The sequence below is a fragment of the Mastomys coucha genome, unplaced genomic scaffold (genome assembly GCF_008632895.1).
Source record: "Mastomys coucha isolate ucsf_1 unplaced genomic scaffold, UCSF_Mcou_1 pScaffold18, whole genome shotgun sequence".
NCBI lineage: Eukaryota > Metazoa > Chordata > Mammalia > Rodentia > Muridae > Mastomys > Mastomys coucha.
The window spans coordinates 57,774,497-57,791,933 of record NW_022196900.1 but is presented as its reverse complement, the minus strand read 5'-3'; the positions used below and the strand labels follow the sequence as shown (position 1 = coordinate 57,791,933).

The 17,437-nt window shown below is 42.4% G+C and overlaps 1 protein-coding gene across 5 annotated transcripts in view; it reads right to left on the bottom strand.

Annotated features, from left to right (window-relative positions):
- Patj (PATJ crumbs cell polarity complex component) overlaps positions 1-17,437 on the bottom strand; it is a 314,427-nt gene that overhangs the window by 203,583 nt on the left and 93,407 nt on the right. For 4 of the 5 annotated variants that reach the window (XM_031377903.1, XM_031377900.1, XM_031377901.1 and 1 more), the window contains exons 20-21: positions 15,445-15,852; positions 6,635-6,734 (exon numbers count right to left, since the gene is read on the bottom strand). In XM_031377903.1, the coding sequence (XP_031233763.1) occupies positions 6,635-6,734; positions 15,445-15,852 (508 nt within the window). Of the gene's footprint in view, positions 1-6,634; positions 6,735-15,035; positions 15,853-17,437 lie in introns of those variants that run through there. The other variant, XM_031377904.1, reaches the window with a different exon arrangement.

The window sequence follows — 17,437 nt, the reverse complement described above, 5'->3', positions numbered from 1 at the left end:
TCGAACTCAGAAATCCACCTGCCTCTGCCTCCCAAGTGCTGGGATTAAAGGTGTGTGCCCCCACTGCCTGGCTTTAATTTTTATTCTTTGTTGTTGTTGTTTGAAAGACAGTCTTACTATGTAGCCCAGGGCAACCACAAACCCATAAAGATCTGTCTCTGCTTCCTAATTGTTGGGATTAAACATATGAATATGTGTACCCATAGAGGCCAGAAGAGGGCCTCAGAATCCCTGGAAGTACAGTTTATAAGTGATTTTGTTTGTGGTGGGTGCTGAAAGCAAAACCTCAATTGTTATTTTTAATTGTGGAGATGTATATTGCATTGTGTGTGTACAGTGTACACATGGCAGTCAGATGACAATTTTCAGGAGTGGATTCTCTACTCCATCTTGTGGAAGGTCTTTGTGTTCCCACTGCTGCATAAGCTTCTGGCAAAATTCTTCTCTCTGCCTCTCAACTCGGCATAGGAATACTGGATCACAAAGTCATGCAATGATGCAATGCATCCAGCAATCAATTTCAGGTTTTCAGGGTTGTGTGTGTGTGTGTGTGTGCGTATGTGTGTGAGTGTATGTGTATTCTTCATTATCATCTATGTTCTTTATTTTGCATATGTATCTGTGTGGTATGCATGCATGTATGCATGTTCATGTGTGTGGGTGCACTTGTGTGTTCATGTGTGGAGGCCTGAAGTAATGCAGTGTCTTTCTTGGTCCGTTTCTACTTTACAAAGGCTGGGTCTCTCTGAGCCTAGAGCTCACTGCTACAGTTAAGCCTGACTATACAGTTCCTGAGGACTCAGTCTTTGCCTCCCAAGCACTGGGATTAGAGGTACTTATCTGTCACACTTACCTGGCTTTTACATGGGCTCCAAGGGGCAGAATCCTGACACTCACACACGTGCGGCAAGCACTTTACCCACCAAGTCATCTCCCCAGCCCCAGCCTCTTACCCTTAATTTTAGTTTCTATTTAGAAAGGCTCATGTAATAATAACCTTGAGGTACATTGGTTAAGGGGAGAGCAATAGCTTTGGACTCCAGCCAGAGGCAGATTCCGGACAGGGCTGGGATGCAGCTCGGTTAGTAGAAGGGCCGCCTGGAGTGCCTGACGCCCTGGCTCTGATCCCTAGCACCACATGAACCAGCTGTGGGGTGCATACCAATAATCCCACCACTCAGGAAGGAGGGGCAAGAAGACCAATAGTTCATGGTGACCCTCAGCTACATAGTTTGAGGCTACCCGGGCAATTTTCCAGAAAGCAGGGTAATTACAGATAGAAAAGCACGGTTGAAGAGCTGACTATGAACAGTTCTGTGCAGTCAGCAGGAGATGGGAAAACTAGCGGGTCAAGCACTGGAGACCTTTGCTATCCAGGGAGGAGCCTGACTTGCTGTGACAAGAGTCAGTGGGGCCAGCCTCTGGGACCCATGAGCCATAAACTGAAACAGCCCCCCCCCACACAACCCACACAGCATTCTTCTTTGAAATTGGTATTCTTGAAGAAAATGTAAAATGCTACAAATTATAAAGTGTAGGCTGAAAGCTCACTTGTAGGTGAGGAGATGGAAGGCTACTTTAGAGGGCTGCATAACAATAAATAATGCAGCATTAATCCAAGCGATATGAAATACGGTACAGGATTTCATCAAGATTGTTATTTGAGGGGCCATGGCTCAGGGGAAGTTGCTTGCAACCACGTCTGGCAACTGGAGTGCAATCCCTGGGACCCATCTGACACAATATCAGGACAGCGCCACCCCTTGCTCTTCATGAACAAGCACACACATGAATACATGTCAAAAAGAATTTGTTAAAGCTATTTGATTTGGATACTTGTTTTTTTAAAAAGATTTCTTTCAGAAGTTAAGCCACAGGTTGTAATTTTTAAAAAGGCAATGTATTTTATTTACCATCATACAAAATGTAAGGGGTTATAGGTGGTTGAGAGCACTTGTGGCTTTTAAGTATTCACTTAACAAATGTATGTGGAGCATCCACTACTTGCCAGAGAGTTCACAAATCCTACAAAAGTTCTCGCTGCACAGAGTTACCATTCTAATGGTGAGAGACAGAATGGACACCGGGACTGATGCTCAGAACCCCTAAGTTCTAGAGAAGAAAATGAAGCAATTAGGGGACAGATAAGATACAGTGACTTCAGACAAGTAGCCAGGAACTACTCACAGCTGCATCATGTATGTTAGGCACAGGAGACAGCGTGAGGAGGGGAAAGATGGAACTCAATAAATATTCTGACTTGCCACCAAAGATAAAAGCACCTCCACTCAGCTACCTGAAGAGGAAAGATGGGAGCTAGGGGTGGGTGAGCCTGAAACCACAATACAAGTGAAAAAAGCAACACTCTGCAACTAGAGCTCCCTGTTCCCTGGCCTGCTCCCTGCCTGCTCCCTGGCCCAGTCTGCCCTGCCTGCCTGTTTGCCCTGCCCCACTCCCCTTACTGTGCTGCAGAGCTCTTCAAAGAAAGATCAGAAACTCTCCTTCTTCCATCCTGACCTAGGCTGATAGGACGAGGATCCAAATATTTTCCCACTCTTCTCCATGCTTGTGCCCGGCACGCCCTGGTACTCAGGCATATGGTCTAAGTGTTCTCTCGATTCCCCTGTGCCTCAGCCTTCTGATGTTTTTTTTTTTTTTTTTTTTTTTTATGTAATGCAGACCTTTATTCCAGATTCTCATTCTTATTCTGCTTTCTAATCCAACATAGGGAACTCCGGCCCCCTCCTTCCCCTCCTCCAGCTTCCTAGAATGTGTAAGATGGTCCCAAAGACATGTATAAAACATGCTACCTGTGTCCTCTTTCTGCCTGCTCAATAAAAGAATAGCTAAGGCACACTGAGGAGGCTGTGGTCCTTACTAGAGCCCTGCGCCTACAGTAACATTAGCTTATTCATCACTAGAGTATATTATATCCAGAGACCCAACATAAATGCTCAGCTAGTCAGCCCTCATGTTGTAAGAACATGAGGGATTTTTACACCAAAGGCCTTCCTCGAATCTGTGTCTTTATCTTGTTTTAGAGACTTAACTCTCCAGAAAACTGGGAAAACTAGTCACAGACAATCTGCTCCATCTTTTCCTGTGAATGCTACCCATGCCTCACCCTGAATGACCTGCCTACTAAACGACCACTCCTTTTGCTTCTGATCTTGACCAGAAACCACAGAAACAGGTCTAATCAAGTGGCAATGTAGCAGAGGCATGGTGAATAGAATCATCATGGTCAGATGCCTTTCCCATCTGTAGTCACTTTCACTGCCAACTGCTGGGACCCCATCCCTGGGTGCTAGACAAAGAGGGCCTGACAGCTCCAGGGGTTGCCTGTGCACCTCCACTCGATGCATGGAAAGGCAGAGGGGAGCAGGACCTAGGCAGCGGCTATAAGCACAGCAAAGGTTCCACTTGCCAAGCAATCTCGCACAGCCCCCTGCTATGCTGTGAGAGTTCACGCAGGTCATTACAACTTCTCATGCCTGCTGCCCAGGCCTGCTGCCTACTGCCCACTGCCTCCTCTCTGGCCCGTTGCCAGCACACAAATGCCCATTTCTCACCTCTCACAGTGTTTGACACACACTTTATAGAGCTGTGCTCACAGTTCCCACCAGCCCATAAAACAAATCATGTCCTGGAGGCCTACACAGTCGTTAGGCAATGGCTGTAATGGGCACAGAGGTTATAAAAACAGGGAGGTTAAAAAAAAAGGCCCCTGGATAAATGGAAGTTAATGCTTACAGAAGAGGAAGGGGGAAATGTTTCCAACCTTTATATATGGTGAGGTGAAGAGCATGGAGAAAAAGCAAGAACTCAGTCAGAGACGATGGGTGGTTGCATAATGCAGCAACATAAACCAAACCAAACCAAGTGAGCTGCTGTGCTGAGCAGGCACACACAAGCAGGCTGTGGCCTTCCCACCTGACACATACTACTCTGCACACACTGTGAGAACTGAGCCCACTAGTGACAAGGCTTGCCCTCCAGAAGCTTGGCGTCCAGTGCGGACGGGACTGAAAATGGGTACATCCAACAGAAATCCATCCAGAGTGGGTGGTAGGATGGAAACAGTTCCTTCTTCCTGGAATCTTTATATTTATGTATTTAGTTTATGTATATGAGTGCACTGTTGCTTTCTTCAGACACACCAGAAGAGGGTGCCAGATCCCATTACAGATGGTTGTGAGCCACCGTGTGGTTGCTGGAAATTGAACTCAGGACCTCTGGAAGAGCAGTCAGTGTTCTTAACTGGTGAGCCATCTCTGGATGGAATCTTGGGACATTCATTTACAAGTTTGTTCTCACACTCGGTGGAATGTGAGTACTTTAAATAAACAACATCTTGCTCATGTGGTTTTTTTTTTTTTTTTGCTGTTGTTTCTGTTGGTGACAAAACCACTGTGTGCTTTACTGCCACTTTATCACATCCAAAGTCCAAAGTCATCATTTTAGATTAGCCAGAGGTTCATGTATAGACTGTTACACACAGGCTCTCAATAAATGATTTTAAAATTAATTCTTCTATAAACCTAAGATGGTTTGTTGCTGATGAAGTGTACTTGTGAGCTGCAGATCTGAAAGGGATTCCAAGACTCCCAGATGTAGTCTTTGACTTTCTGACAGGGAAGAGAGGCTTGGAGAACTTGTGAGCTGCAGATTATCAGCGTAGTAGAAAGCTGGTATTCACAGAGGGTCTCTTGTGTGCTGAGCAAAGCTCTCAAGAGGAAAATGAAAATCAGAATTTATCAACTCGGTATGCATGCGGCTGAGATGTCTATCAGCCCACATCACTATGTTCTTAGCTTGGCATGAGCATCCAACCAATCTAGTCATGTCTGTCACAACAGTTCCTATTCTGTGTGCTTATAAATGGTTTCTGACCGAGGACAAGTTCACAACACATGACTGTAACAGCAGTCCCCAAATGATATTTTTAATAAAAACTACCTATGGCCTTGTAAAGTTGAATGGTGTCCCCCTAACTCCTCTCTGAGAATCTATACATGGTTTCTGGGAGAGGGAATGTTGTTTTCTTCAGTAATGTAGTCACCAAGTTGTTTATTCTCCCATAAAGAATGCCCCACCTGTGCTTCTATAAAAAACCCTAATGAATGTCACAGGGTCACTGGTGAAAAGATGACATGAAAGTAGAAAGGGGACAAGTTAGAAAGAGGAAGAGGGAACAAGAGCATTAACAGAGATGAATGCGACCAAAAGGCATCACATATCTGATTGGAAATACCATAATAAAACTCATTCTGTATAATTAATATATGGTAATAAAATCCAATGGGATGGAGCCTTTGAAATTAAGACTTAAAACCTGGGAGGGGGGGCGGGTTTCATGCACAGTCATGGAGAAGTATCATGGAGGATTTGATTTAAGGACAATGAGCTGAATAGAAGTAAAGAAATGGAGAAGAAAGGGAGAGAGGAAGGGAGAGAAGGAAGGAAGGAAGGAAAAAGAGAAAGAGTGAAGGAGGGAGGGGGGAGAACAAGGTCCCAAGCAGTGCCAAGACACCTATAAAACAACAGCAGTGACCAGGCCAGTCAATGTGCTCTGCTCTTTCTTATCATGAACCATAAATGAGTAAGTCCTCACTAATCAGAAAACCACGGAAATGGGGTGAAATTAAAAAGTAGATCTCCCACAGGAAAGATAAAAGCTCTATTTTCTTCCCAGCTATAAGCCTAAAAAGTGGCAGACTCATCTAACCTATGGCTCCACAGTGATGGCCTACTCTGGTCACTCAGAGGGGCCCACCAGAATCAGTACTGAATGGCTTTCTCTGTCCACCATCAGGCTTCGTTCTGTGGATTCCACAGAACTGAGTCGACCTCATAGCAAACTCTCATCGAGTTTTAAAGCTTTCTCCCATCTGTGTGTAATACACGAGATGTCACATCGAAGCACTTTCTGCCAAGCTGGTTCCAGCAGTGAAAGACAGCATAGAATCTGCCCTACAGTTCTGAGTCCAGGTATGATGGCACAACAGCCTCACCCAGGATCTCAATATCAGAACAAAAGTCAGTATTTCACTGTTAGATGAGTAAAAGTATATGAAAGTTGATATTCTGAGTTGGCAAAGAGAGGCATAACACTTTCAGAATTTAATGGAACCTAAGTTATTAATGTACTAGAATCAACTATAATTTATGGTTATGAAAATACTTCATAAATGTTTCAAATATGCACCCCTTTATTAATATTTAACAGCTCCATCCAGTGAGCTAGCAATTTCACTTAATAGCATTGGAGACTTTAATATTAGTAAAGACATAGTTCATGTAAAAGAATAGTCTCACTTCCAATCTATGCTATAATACAGAGCAGAATGAGGCAGAGAATATGTAGCCTTCTCGATACACAGAAATTGAAAGATCAAGTTGAAATTCTCAGCCAAAGTTGTCCTGAGACAGGTTAAGTAAGTTTTTAAGTTTAAAAGATCATCCAGAGGAGATGGAAGGGACTGGAGAGCAAAAAGGTAAGCAGGAAACAATGTAACTATGCTTTGATCTCAAAAAGTTAAAAGCAGCATAATGGATGTAAGTGTGGCAGTATGATACACTGTATACGAAGCAAAGCAAAAGGGCTACAAATAATCTAACACAGCTCACAAACCTAAATCGAGATGTTCCATGTCATCAAATCTGCTGTGTTGACCACTTCCTTCAGAGGATGGTATGGGCGGCCGGGCATCAAGGCCAAACGTTTCTTCCATCTTGAAAAGGAAGAAAACCAGAAATTCAGCATGTTAAGCAGCAATGAGAACACCATAACGTTGTTCAAACCAGACAGCGATACAATGGATAATGGGCTGCAAGCTGCTACACCTGTATTTGCACCCCCATACCTCCCAACTCACTGCCACCCTAACCACCACATGGGGTTATTTTCCCATGAGTCACAACAAATGCTGCATGAGCCTAGACTTGGAAACCTGGATTGTTAGGAAGAGTTTTGTTTTTAAGCATTAACAAATGAATACAAATGAGTATATCCCAGAGCGGATATAAACAAACAAACAAACCAACAAATCTGGCTGTCAATCAAGTCATTTGGTAATATATAACATCCTAGATGTGTTCCTCTGACACCCACGACATCGTTCTCTGCCCTTGCTCTGCTCACTCAGCACTCTTGTTTTCTTTGCTTGCTGTACTTATTTTCATTTTCCAGACAGGGTCTCACTGAGTAACCGAGGCTGGCTTTGAACTTGCAGCCTTCCAACAGTTGGACTCATAGGCTCACACTAGAAGCCTGTCATCCACACTGGTCCAAAATAGAATTTACAGATTGACCAACACTACTGATAACCTAGTGCCCTTTCTTCTTCTCTTCCCTTTCTGGCCACGCCTTTCATGGGTTTTTTAAGGATCTAATCTGCTGGAATGCTAACACACTTGGGCCTTCTCTGAGGTCTTCTGGTAAATCGAAATACTTAAGAGGTTAAGTAGTGGGACACAGACTTAAATTGAATGCACTTGAAACACAGCAGGTGCTAAAGGCTTGCTTTGACCTTCAGGCTGTTTCCTCAAGAAGCCAGACTTGAAATCCCCTCATGAAAGACACTGTCCCCGAAGGGAAAGAGAAAGCAACATCTCCATCTTCAGGCTAATCGGCAGAGTCCTTACTTAACCCTCTCCCGGACACTAAGCAGCACTTTCACAAGTCATTATTCCTCCTGGGCAGTCAGTATCCGCTGCTTTGGGTTCTCCTTTAAGAGGCTCCCATGCTACATAAAGCTATGAAGTAAATACGCATGTGTTTCTTTTGTTTTATCTGTTTTAATGCCATTTAATTTCAGGGCAGGGCAAGCTTGGAAACAGGATTTGTCTGGCCCCAAGTAGAGGTGTTAGGATGACATGGGCATGAGAAGTGAGGTATGACTACCTGTCAGACCGGAATAAAAGCAACGGTAACTTCTCAAAGAAAGGAAAGGAGGGGACAGAAGGCGAGGAGTACTTAAAAAGGAAGATATCTTGCAATATTTTTCGCTTTTAGTAAAGCAGATTTTTATTTTATTATTTTTATTTTATTTTACATGTATGACTGCTTTGTCTACATGCTCCTTGTTTGTGCACCTTGGTGCCTGCCTGGTAGGTACTAAGACTGAACCCAAATTCTCTGGTAGAGCAACCAGTGTTCTTAACTGCTAAGCCATCTTTCCAGCCTTCAGTAAGCAAATCTGAACGGTTAGATCTCTAGAAAATTGAATTTGCTTTCTTTTTCCTCTATAATTAGAGGAAAAAACCCATCCTTCTAATGTAAATAATCCTGAAGTAAAATCAAAACAAAAACAAAAGAACAAACAAACAAACAAAAAATCAAGACCTTTAAAAAATATGGGCAGATGGTTGCAAAGTAGGTTTTCCCACAACTACACATTGGGTCAATATAAAAAGATGCTTAACATCACTAACTACTAATTAACAAAATGCAAATCAAAGTCATAATGAGATAGGTGTGCTGGTGCATGTCTATAATCTCCCTTCTCCCTGCACTCAAAGAGGCCTAAGGCTAGGAATGTAGATTTCACAGCCAGCCAGAGCTGTTTTGAATCTGCAATGCCCCCCACAGGCCATATTTTAAGTGCTTGCAGTGATATTTTGAACACTGAAATCTCAGGAAGCAGGGCCCAGCAAACGGCAGCTGGTCACTAAGAATAGGCCTCTTAGGGTTCCAGTCACCTCCGGTTCCAGCCTGTGTTCTCTGCTTCCTGTTCACCATCAGTGAATAAGCTTCTTCCACATTCCTGCCACCAAGAACTATTCCTGTCATTTTGCCTCCTCTGCTATGATAAACAGGTAGAAGTCCCTTTGAAGCCATGAGCCAAGGTAATCCCTCTTCCTTTAAATTTTCTGTTGGGTAGCTATCCTCTCACACAACAGGACAGTAACTAAGGCACTGGGATATGAGCAAGTTGTCATCTCAAAATGAATCACACAATAGGGCACACTTGCTACTCACAAACACAAATTTGAAAAACTCAAGACAAACCAGCATTAGTGAGTGAGGGTGTGGCAAAGCTGGACACTGAACACTGCATGGTACAATGCTCTGACAAAAAGCTAACCCAACACCTCTGGTCAGAACCAGAGAACGAGGAAAGGAAAGGAGCAGTGTTTGCCTGTCGGAGACAAGGTCTAAGGTCCTTCTCAAGGTCTTTGTTTTCTGTTGGCTTCAGGGTCTAACAGCACTGACCTCATATTTACTATGGAGCAAAAGCTGATCCTGAACTCCTAACCTCCCTGCCTCTACCTCCCACATGTTGGGATTATAGGCACGTGGTTCATATACTCTATTACCCACCATGCTCAGCTATTCCCAACATCTTCCTGTGGGAACACCCCATTCTTGATCTGCCCCATGAACAAGCACATTTCATTTACAATGCCTAGTATTTATTAGTTCTGCAAAAGTTCAGACAAGACACTTCTAACAGAATACTTTCATAATAAGCATTTCCATTAATAAACTGGGCCAACTACAGCTTTAGGACATTAAGAGTAGGAACTTCATATTCAACAAACTGTAACCGTAAATTCTTCTCTTTTAAAAACTTGCCGTAGACTCCTTGAAAATGCTTACTGATCACTATGACCTGTGCATCCATAGCTATTCTGTTATTCCCAAACAGACATCAGGAGCCTTTGGAGAATCTCAGATTCTGATTTACTTTGGCGACCCAAGAGAACTGAAAACAGGTCATGAGCAGGTATTTATATACCAATATTTACAGCAACATTATCCATGAATAATAGGATGGAGGACTAGAGATACTACCCTACTGAGGGCTAGACTGATCAACCTAGGCCTTCCCTGGTGCCCTGGTGTATAGAAAAGTGTTTGGCAAATCCAGTAATAATCTGGGTCCAGGGTCTTGAAGCCTACCCCCGACACGCTTTGAGGCACCGATGCATAGAGAAGAAACACAGCCTTCTCTAAAATCAGGAATATGCTTGGTAGAGCAGGTCATGGCTTGAGGCCAGGGCCTTGGGGGAACCCAATCTTCTCACCATATTTGGCTATGGTTATCAGTCCCAAGACTGCTATATGCTAGATTTACAGCGCTCTTGAGAAACTGTGTTGCCCTTGTGCAACTTTGTTAATTAGCCTCCTGCTGACTTGTATGACAGACCCTGCTTACTCTGTCCCACTTCTCCCCTAGAAATAGAACATAAGGTGTTATGCTTCTTAATGAGCTTATATGGCCTAAGACATAGCTTGTACAAGACCTCCTGGGCTCAAACTTTCTTATCTTCTCTATCTTCTACCATTAGCTTCTGATCTCCTGGTCCCCTTCCTGAGGACCCTGTCACTGAAGAACAACTTGCTGGTCCAGGTCATGGCTCAGTAGCTAAAAGCATATGTGGCTATCTCAAAGGATCCTGGTTTAGTACCCAGCACTTACATGGAAAGCCAAACTGTGGCACATGAAAGAACATTCTCAGAAGCTTCAAGTTATGTACACAGATGACTTAGGCTAAAGACATCATATATTTTGCAGGCACAAAGAGAAGCCATTCTTTAGAATTTCCCTTGCATGATTGAAAGCAGCAGCTTCAGGTGGCTGGATGACACAGACCTATGATCTTGGCACCAGAGAACCAGGCAAGTCTATTTCATGGAGCCTGTTCTACACAGTTAAGACCATGTCTCAAAAACTGCAAAGGCAGGAGTGACAGGGATGCCAAGAAGCCACTTGTGGGAAATAAGCTGTCACAGGTCAATGGGGCTGGGTCTACTCCCATAAAGAACAGTAGGCCTAGTACTCATGCCAGCATGGAGATGGTAGCACCTACAACACCAGAATAAATAACACTGCAAATTTCCTCGTCACGTTTGTCCCCCAAAATTTCATTTGTGGTCCCTAACAAACCAATTTGTTCTACCCACAGAAACCTTTTCTTACTCTCCGCTAATGCTGTCACTCACTTTAACAGATACTCTCTGAGATCTGATCTGAAAGGGTCAGACAAAAAGGTTTTCCGTTGAGACGTACATACAGGGTAAATTCTTCTACTTCACTGAGGTGGTCTGACATACACATGAATGAAACTTGAAGAGCTTATGCCTCATGAGATAAGCCAGACATATAATGGTAATCATCACAGCTTCACTTCTAGGAAGTAGTCAAGATCTCTTTCTTTCTTTCTTTCTTTCTTTCTTTCTTTCTTTCTTTCTTTCTTTCTTTCTTTCTTTCTTTCTTTCTTTCTTTCTTTCTTTTGTTTTTCGAGACAGGGTTTCTCTGTGTAGCCCTGGCTGTCCTGGAACTCACTCTGTAGACCAGGCTGGCCTCAAACTCAGAAATCCACCTGCCTCTGCCTCCCAAGTGCTGGGATTAAAGGCGTGTGCCACCACTGCCTGGCTTAGTAGTCAAATACTTAAACAGAAGATAGAGTTACAGTTACTGCCAGGAATGACAGGCAAGGGGAGGGTACTTATTAATTGGCGGGCTTAGCACTTCTATGGAGGAGCATAAGGTTCTGGAGATAGACAGAGGTGGTGGTCACACAACAGTGTAATGGTGCTTAATACCATCAAACTATACGCCTAAAAAGTACATAATACAGACATTTACATAAACTGTATGGCTGGCTGGGTGAACAATGCATTCCAGAAACTGTCACAGCTCATCCTTTACCTAAAACAAGAGTATGTGGGTGGTGGACGAGAATCAACATTGAACTCTTGGATATTATTTATACACTACAAATACTGCCTTGCCAAGACAAGCAGTAATGGTCTCTACCCTCTTGAGGACCTAAATGGAAGCTAGGAACTACATGTTCATAACACATTTGAATAGTGTTAAATCCTCTCGGGGACTACAACGTTATATCATATATGTTAATAGTATCGGTTGGATATCTTAGTTTATTCCTAAATCTGACATAAGTACGTATATTACACAGGTAGAAAATTCCATATGTGACTACATATGACAGAATACAGGTCACTAAAAATACTGTACACAGTCATCTTCAGGTTGGAGAAGTATGTAGGAAACAACAAACATGGATTACATGATAAGGTATGATTGCATGATAAGGTATGATTCCAGAAGTCCATCAGTATGAACAGTGGGCAAGTGAAGATCCAAGTGCATCCTACCACCACTGTAGTAGGGAGAATTAATAGAAAATTAAGCGGTAGTGGTTCAGACTTTATTAGAGCTGAAACAATCTTCATCAATATATCCTACCAAACTGATACATATTGTATGTCCATAAATCATAATTCAATGTGAAAAAAGACAGAAACTCAATATTTTGGTTAAGTGTAAAGGAAATAGTATGAACACATATTGGCTATTTTAATTTATAACCTTAACAACATGTGTGAAAATGGACCAGCAGTACTTTGAGCTGATTTTTATTTGAGGTCTAAGTTATTCTTTCTATATAAGAATATGGTCCTAACATGCAAGAGTGACTAGAAAAGGGAGTTCTGTAAGGGAAACAACAAAGAGGTCAGACCCTGTGCTGGCTGGGATGAGGATGTCCCCATGGACAGATCCTGTGCTGGCTGGGATGAGGATGGCCCCATGAACAGATCCTGTGCTGGCTGGGATGAGGATGGCCCCATGGACAGACCCTGTGCTGGCTGGGATGAGGATGTCCCCATGGACAGACCCTGTGCTGGCTGGGATGAGGATGGCCCCATGGACAGATCCTGTGCTGGCTGGGATGAGGATGGCCCCATGGCATATCTAAATATCTGACCATTTGCTCCCTAGCTGGTAGTGCAGTTTGGGCAGGTTCAGGACATGCGACCTTGCTGAGGAAGTATGCCACCTGGGGAGAGCATCAAGGTTTCTAAGCCTGGCGCTGTTCCCATCTCTTCCTCAGCTCCCATCCAGATCCAGCCAGCATATATCTAGCTGCCATTTGCTGCCATCATGGTCTCTAACCTTGTGGAACTACAAACCAAAATCAATTCTTCTGTAACTCACTTTGGTCAGGGTGCTTTTTAAAAGCAAGAGAAAATAACTAATAACTAATATGGGTAATTATATAACAGTCTAGAAATTAAGATGCATGTCTGTCAAACTGTAAGCACTAACTATGGTCTTGAACAAGCTTTAATAAAAACCATTTTACCAAAACAAATAAACAAACAAACAAACAAACAAAAACAATCTTGGTTAGATATGACTGTCAACTTGGCACAAGCCAGAGTCACCTGAGAAGACAAAAACCTCAACTGAAGAACTGTCTTAAGGACCCGGCCCATGCCGGCGGCACCATCTCTAATCAGTTGGTCTGGTTTGTACAAAAAGCTAGCTGAGTAGGAGCCAGAGAGAAAGGCGATAATCAGTATTGTAGCTTCACTTCTAGCTTGAGTTCCTGCCTTGACTTCCCCTAATGATGGGCTTTGCCCTTGAAGTATAAGCCAAAGCCAGCCAAGCCTCCCTGCCCAGGCTGATTTTGGTTAGTGTTTATCATGGAAGCCAAGAGCAAACTAACCAGTACAAATTAAAGAACTGCCTTATCTCAAACAAGCTATATAGAAAATTGGAATGACTTGAAAGCGACTGTTGTGAACATAGATAGGCATGATATATGCACTAAAGTAACTGGAATGAAATTATAGTTAAATGTACATATATGCAAAAGATTTAAACTGATACAACTTTTAAGACATGAATTTTGACTAAATATATAGAGTAAATATTCTAAATATATTTGTCTATCTCATCTCTTGCCTTAAATATTTTAGTAGCAACACAGACCAATATTTCAACTTGTTTTTTTTATTTTAGCAAGTAGAATTTTTCTATTGATGGGAAAAAGCAGCCACAACAAAAGTGTGCACATGTTTAGCAATCTCTAATTCTAGTATGCTTATCTAAGTGAATATCCAGTATGAACTGAGCACTGAGGACCTGGGGAAGGGCTGGTAGAGAAAGCTATTGTCAGCGGGAGACGTCAGGCAACGATGTCACTGCTTCCAGCATTCAAGACCACTTACACATGAAACACATCTGCTCCCTGGTAGGCTGCCCAGAACCCTCTCCTGTGGGGCATCCCTGAGGCTACCTCAGTAGCTAGGACGGCACCTTGCCCAGCAGAAATTTACTGGAGGGAACAAGAGGAAATGTCCAAGGGAGGCAAGGGAGAAAGCTGACTTCCACCTACTTTGCTCATCACACCAAAAGGATCAGACAGCAGGGACCTATGTGAGCACATCACCCTCATACCTTTAAAAGACACCCCACAGGGCAGCCAAGGTGGCTCAGAGGTTAAGAGCACTTGTTGATCTTGCAGAGGGCTCTGGCTTGATTCCTAGAACCTGCATGGCAGGCTCACAAGCATCTGTAACTCCAGTTCCAGGGATCTGACATCCAGTTCTAGTTTCTGCAAGCACCAGCCATGCACATGGTACACATAAATACATGCAGGCAAAAATACTTATGCATATAAGAAAACTAAAACTAAACTTTAACAAATAAAAATACCATCTATTGTAACTTTCTTCTCATATGTCTGAAAAATAATTCAGGCCAGAAAATAAACAAATCAAAGAAAATTTAAAAAACAAAAAACATCCAACAGGTGGCCAGGAGGTAGTGGCAAACACCTTTAATTAATTCCATTTTGGGAGGCAGAGGCAGGCAGATCCCTGAATGTGAGGCCAGCCTGGTCCACAGAGTGAGTTCCAGGACAGTCAAGGCTACACAGAGAAACCCTGCCTCAAAAAAAAAAAAAAAAAAAAAAGGAAAGAAAAGAGAAAAAGAAAAGGAGAAAAAAGAAAAGAAAGGCAACTAATTAAATATAATTTTATTTTAAAAATTAAGTTTACTAGTAATTTAATAGTAAGGTTTATTAAGGTAATGCTTCCTCCCAAGTTATAAACAGGCCGAGTCTCAAATGGGAAAGTAATTCTCGAGCATACACTACTGTTGCATCACAAATAGCAGGGAGAATGCTGTGAAAAGCAAAGATGGAAATAATAATGTACTGTATATAATAATGTAGAACATATAATACTGTGCTATATGTTAATTTTGCCCTGATTTTCCCTGACAAATACATCACACAAGAAACATATAACCATGTTACCCTAGGGGAATTTAAAAGAAAATATTAAGAATTAAAAGAACTCTTTATTGAACTGAGAAATGAGAAGTAAAATGTTTACACACACACAAAAGAAAAAAAAAACAACCAACAAAACAAACAAACAAAAAAGAACAGCAAAACCCCACTAGACCAGGAAGGTAATCTACAGCTCATGACTCCAGAGAAGTGGTGTGATACAAAAAAGAATTTCCTCAAGTATACAGCTCCTCCTGGCAGTGCCTCCCATCAGCCATCCTAATTGTGAAAAACCCACTTTATTTCTGCTTTATATGTGGGGGGAATATGAGTGAAGGGTGGGGGGCAGAGCGGGGAGGGGATGGTGGCTGTGTAGCAAAGCCATACCATGTCTGCAGGATTGTAGCTATACTGCTGCATCTCCTGGGGATAGGCACTCAGCATGGCCTCTGTATCAGGACACTCGAGCATTTCGCCTCCTGAGAGGTTAGCATGCAGCCACTGTGTGCCAGCCTGGAGTTCCAGCCTGGGAGACGCAGAAGTGACCTCCCGAATGTGTGGTGGTGGTGGGTGTGAATCCATGGCTCGGAGGTGATCTTGATAGAGCTCATATTCCTCATCAACAAGCATCTCTCTCTCCTCACCCCTGCCCTGCAGCGGAGGGCTCAAGAATTCATGCATTTCCCAGGCTTCTGAGCTGCTGTCCATGTCTTTTGGTTGGAACTGCAAAGACTTTCCCAGATCTAGAAAAGGTTCATCCACGAGTTCTTCAAGATATGGCTCATCTCTAAATCCCTGTAAATAAAAGGTTTTGAAAATTGTTAAGCTTCACTTGTCTTAAAGCTGCACTATACACCTCAACCAGGAAAAGTGCCAACCTGACTGTAGTAGCTTGCCTTAACCAATGCACGGTCAGAAGCCCATGCTCTTCTGTATCATGAAACAGGAAGAAACTGCAGCTCATTCTGCACAGCCCAGAAAACACACAATTGAATGCTTCATCATACAGTAACTACCAACAATTCTCCATCACAGTGAGGAACTGGGATAAAAATGCTACACCACTTATGTTTAACTCCTCCCTAACACAAATCATAGTTCATATCAGCAGACACACTTCCTACTCAAGACAGGAAAGACTGCAAGCTCAGCAGGGTCATGCATGAGTAACTCAACAAGTGAAGCTATTGGATAGTTCAAAACCCATTCTTTTTTAGTTTTGAACCTAAGGCGTTGCACATGCCAGGTGACACTGCACTGCTGAGCTCCACCTCTAGCCCTTTACAGAGAAAGTTCTTTACACAATAAGGACATAGTCATATGTCTCAAGTACTCTGAGTAAGTATAATTTTCTCCTAATAAGCCAAATAACAAAAACAAGATTTTCACTTACACCGAGAATATGATAAAGAGAATTTAAATAAAAGAATATGGTTTCTGCCGAGCCTCTGTCCTAACACTGGTTTGGTTGGGTTGCTGAACACAGAAGTCTAATTCCCTATAGATCAACACTCCATCCTATTGTAAGCCCTGTCCATTAAGTCCTAGTATAAATTCTACAATCAACCTGCCCCTCTACTTTCCTCTCAACACCACATGGTTAAGCTTCACACTGAAACAGTAAATCAATACCACAAACCTGGTGCAAAAACCAATCAGAGTCAGAGGCTATATTTGAAAACATTATGATCTATCAAATTTTCACACAAAATGTCTACATTTTTAAGAATGGAATGCCTCTCAGTCTGAGACACTCTACATATATGTCAGGAACACTACTGAACAACTGTTACCAAGGAAAACAAAGAATAAAGTACATTGCAGGAATAAAAAGGGAATACTCAATATATACTGTCTATGATTATAGCACCAAAGAGGTCTGAGTAGATAATCTTCTTGGGAAAGTATCAAATATGAATTTGCATGTTTGGCACCATGTTCTATAGCATTTTATATGGATGTCTATTTCCATGATATATTCTTTTTCCAAAATTTTAGATGTTTATTAGTGTTTAAAAAATATGCTTGGTCTTCTAAAATATTTTTATATTTATTTGGGGCGGGGGTGTAAGGTTTATTGGGTGGTGGAAGAAGTTAAGTGCCCTAGCGCATGTGTAGAAATCAAAGGACCACTTGTAGGGGTTAGTTTTCTCCTATCTTGTAGGCTCCAGATACTGAGCACAGATCAGGTTTGGTTGCAAGGACCTTAACTGAGCCATGCTGTTAACCCCAGTGTTTGTTCTTTGAAAATGCCTTACATCTCTGTCATTAACAAGACAATGTTGGACTAAATGAAAAGTTTTAATTAAAAATACTAATTACAGAGAAGGAAGCTGGTAGGGCACACCTGTGATTGTGAGGGGGAGGGAGGATTTCATTT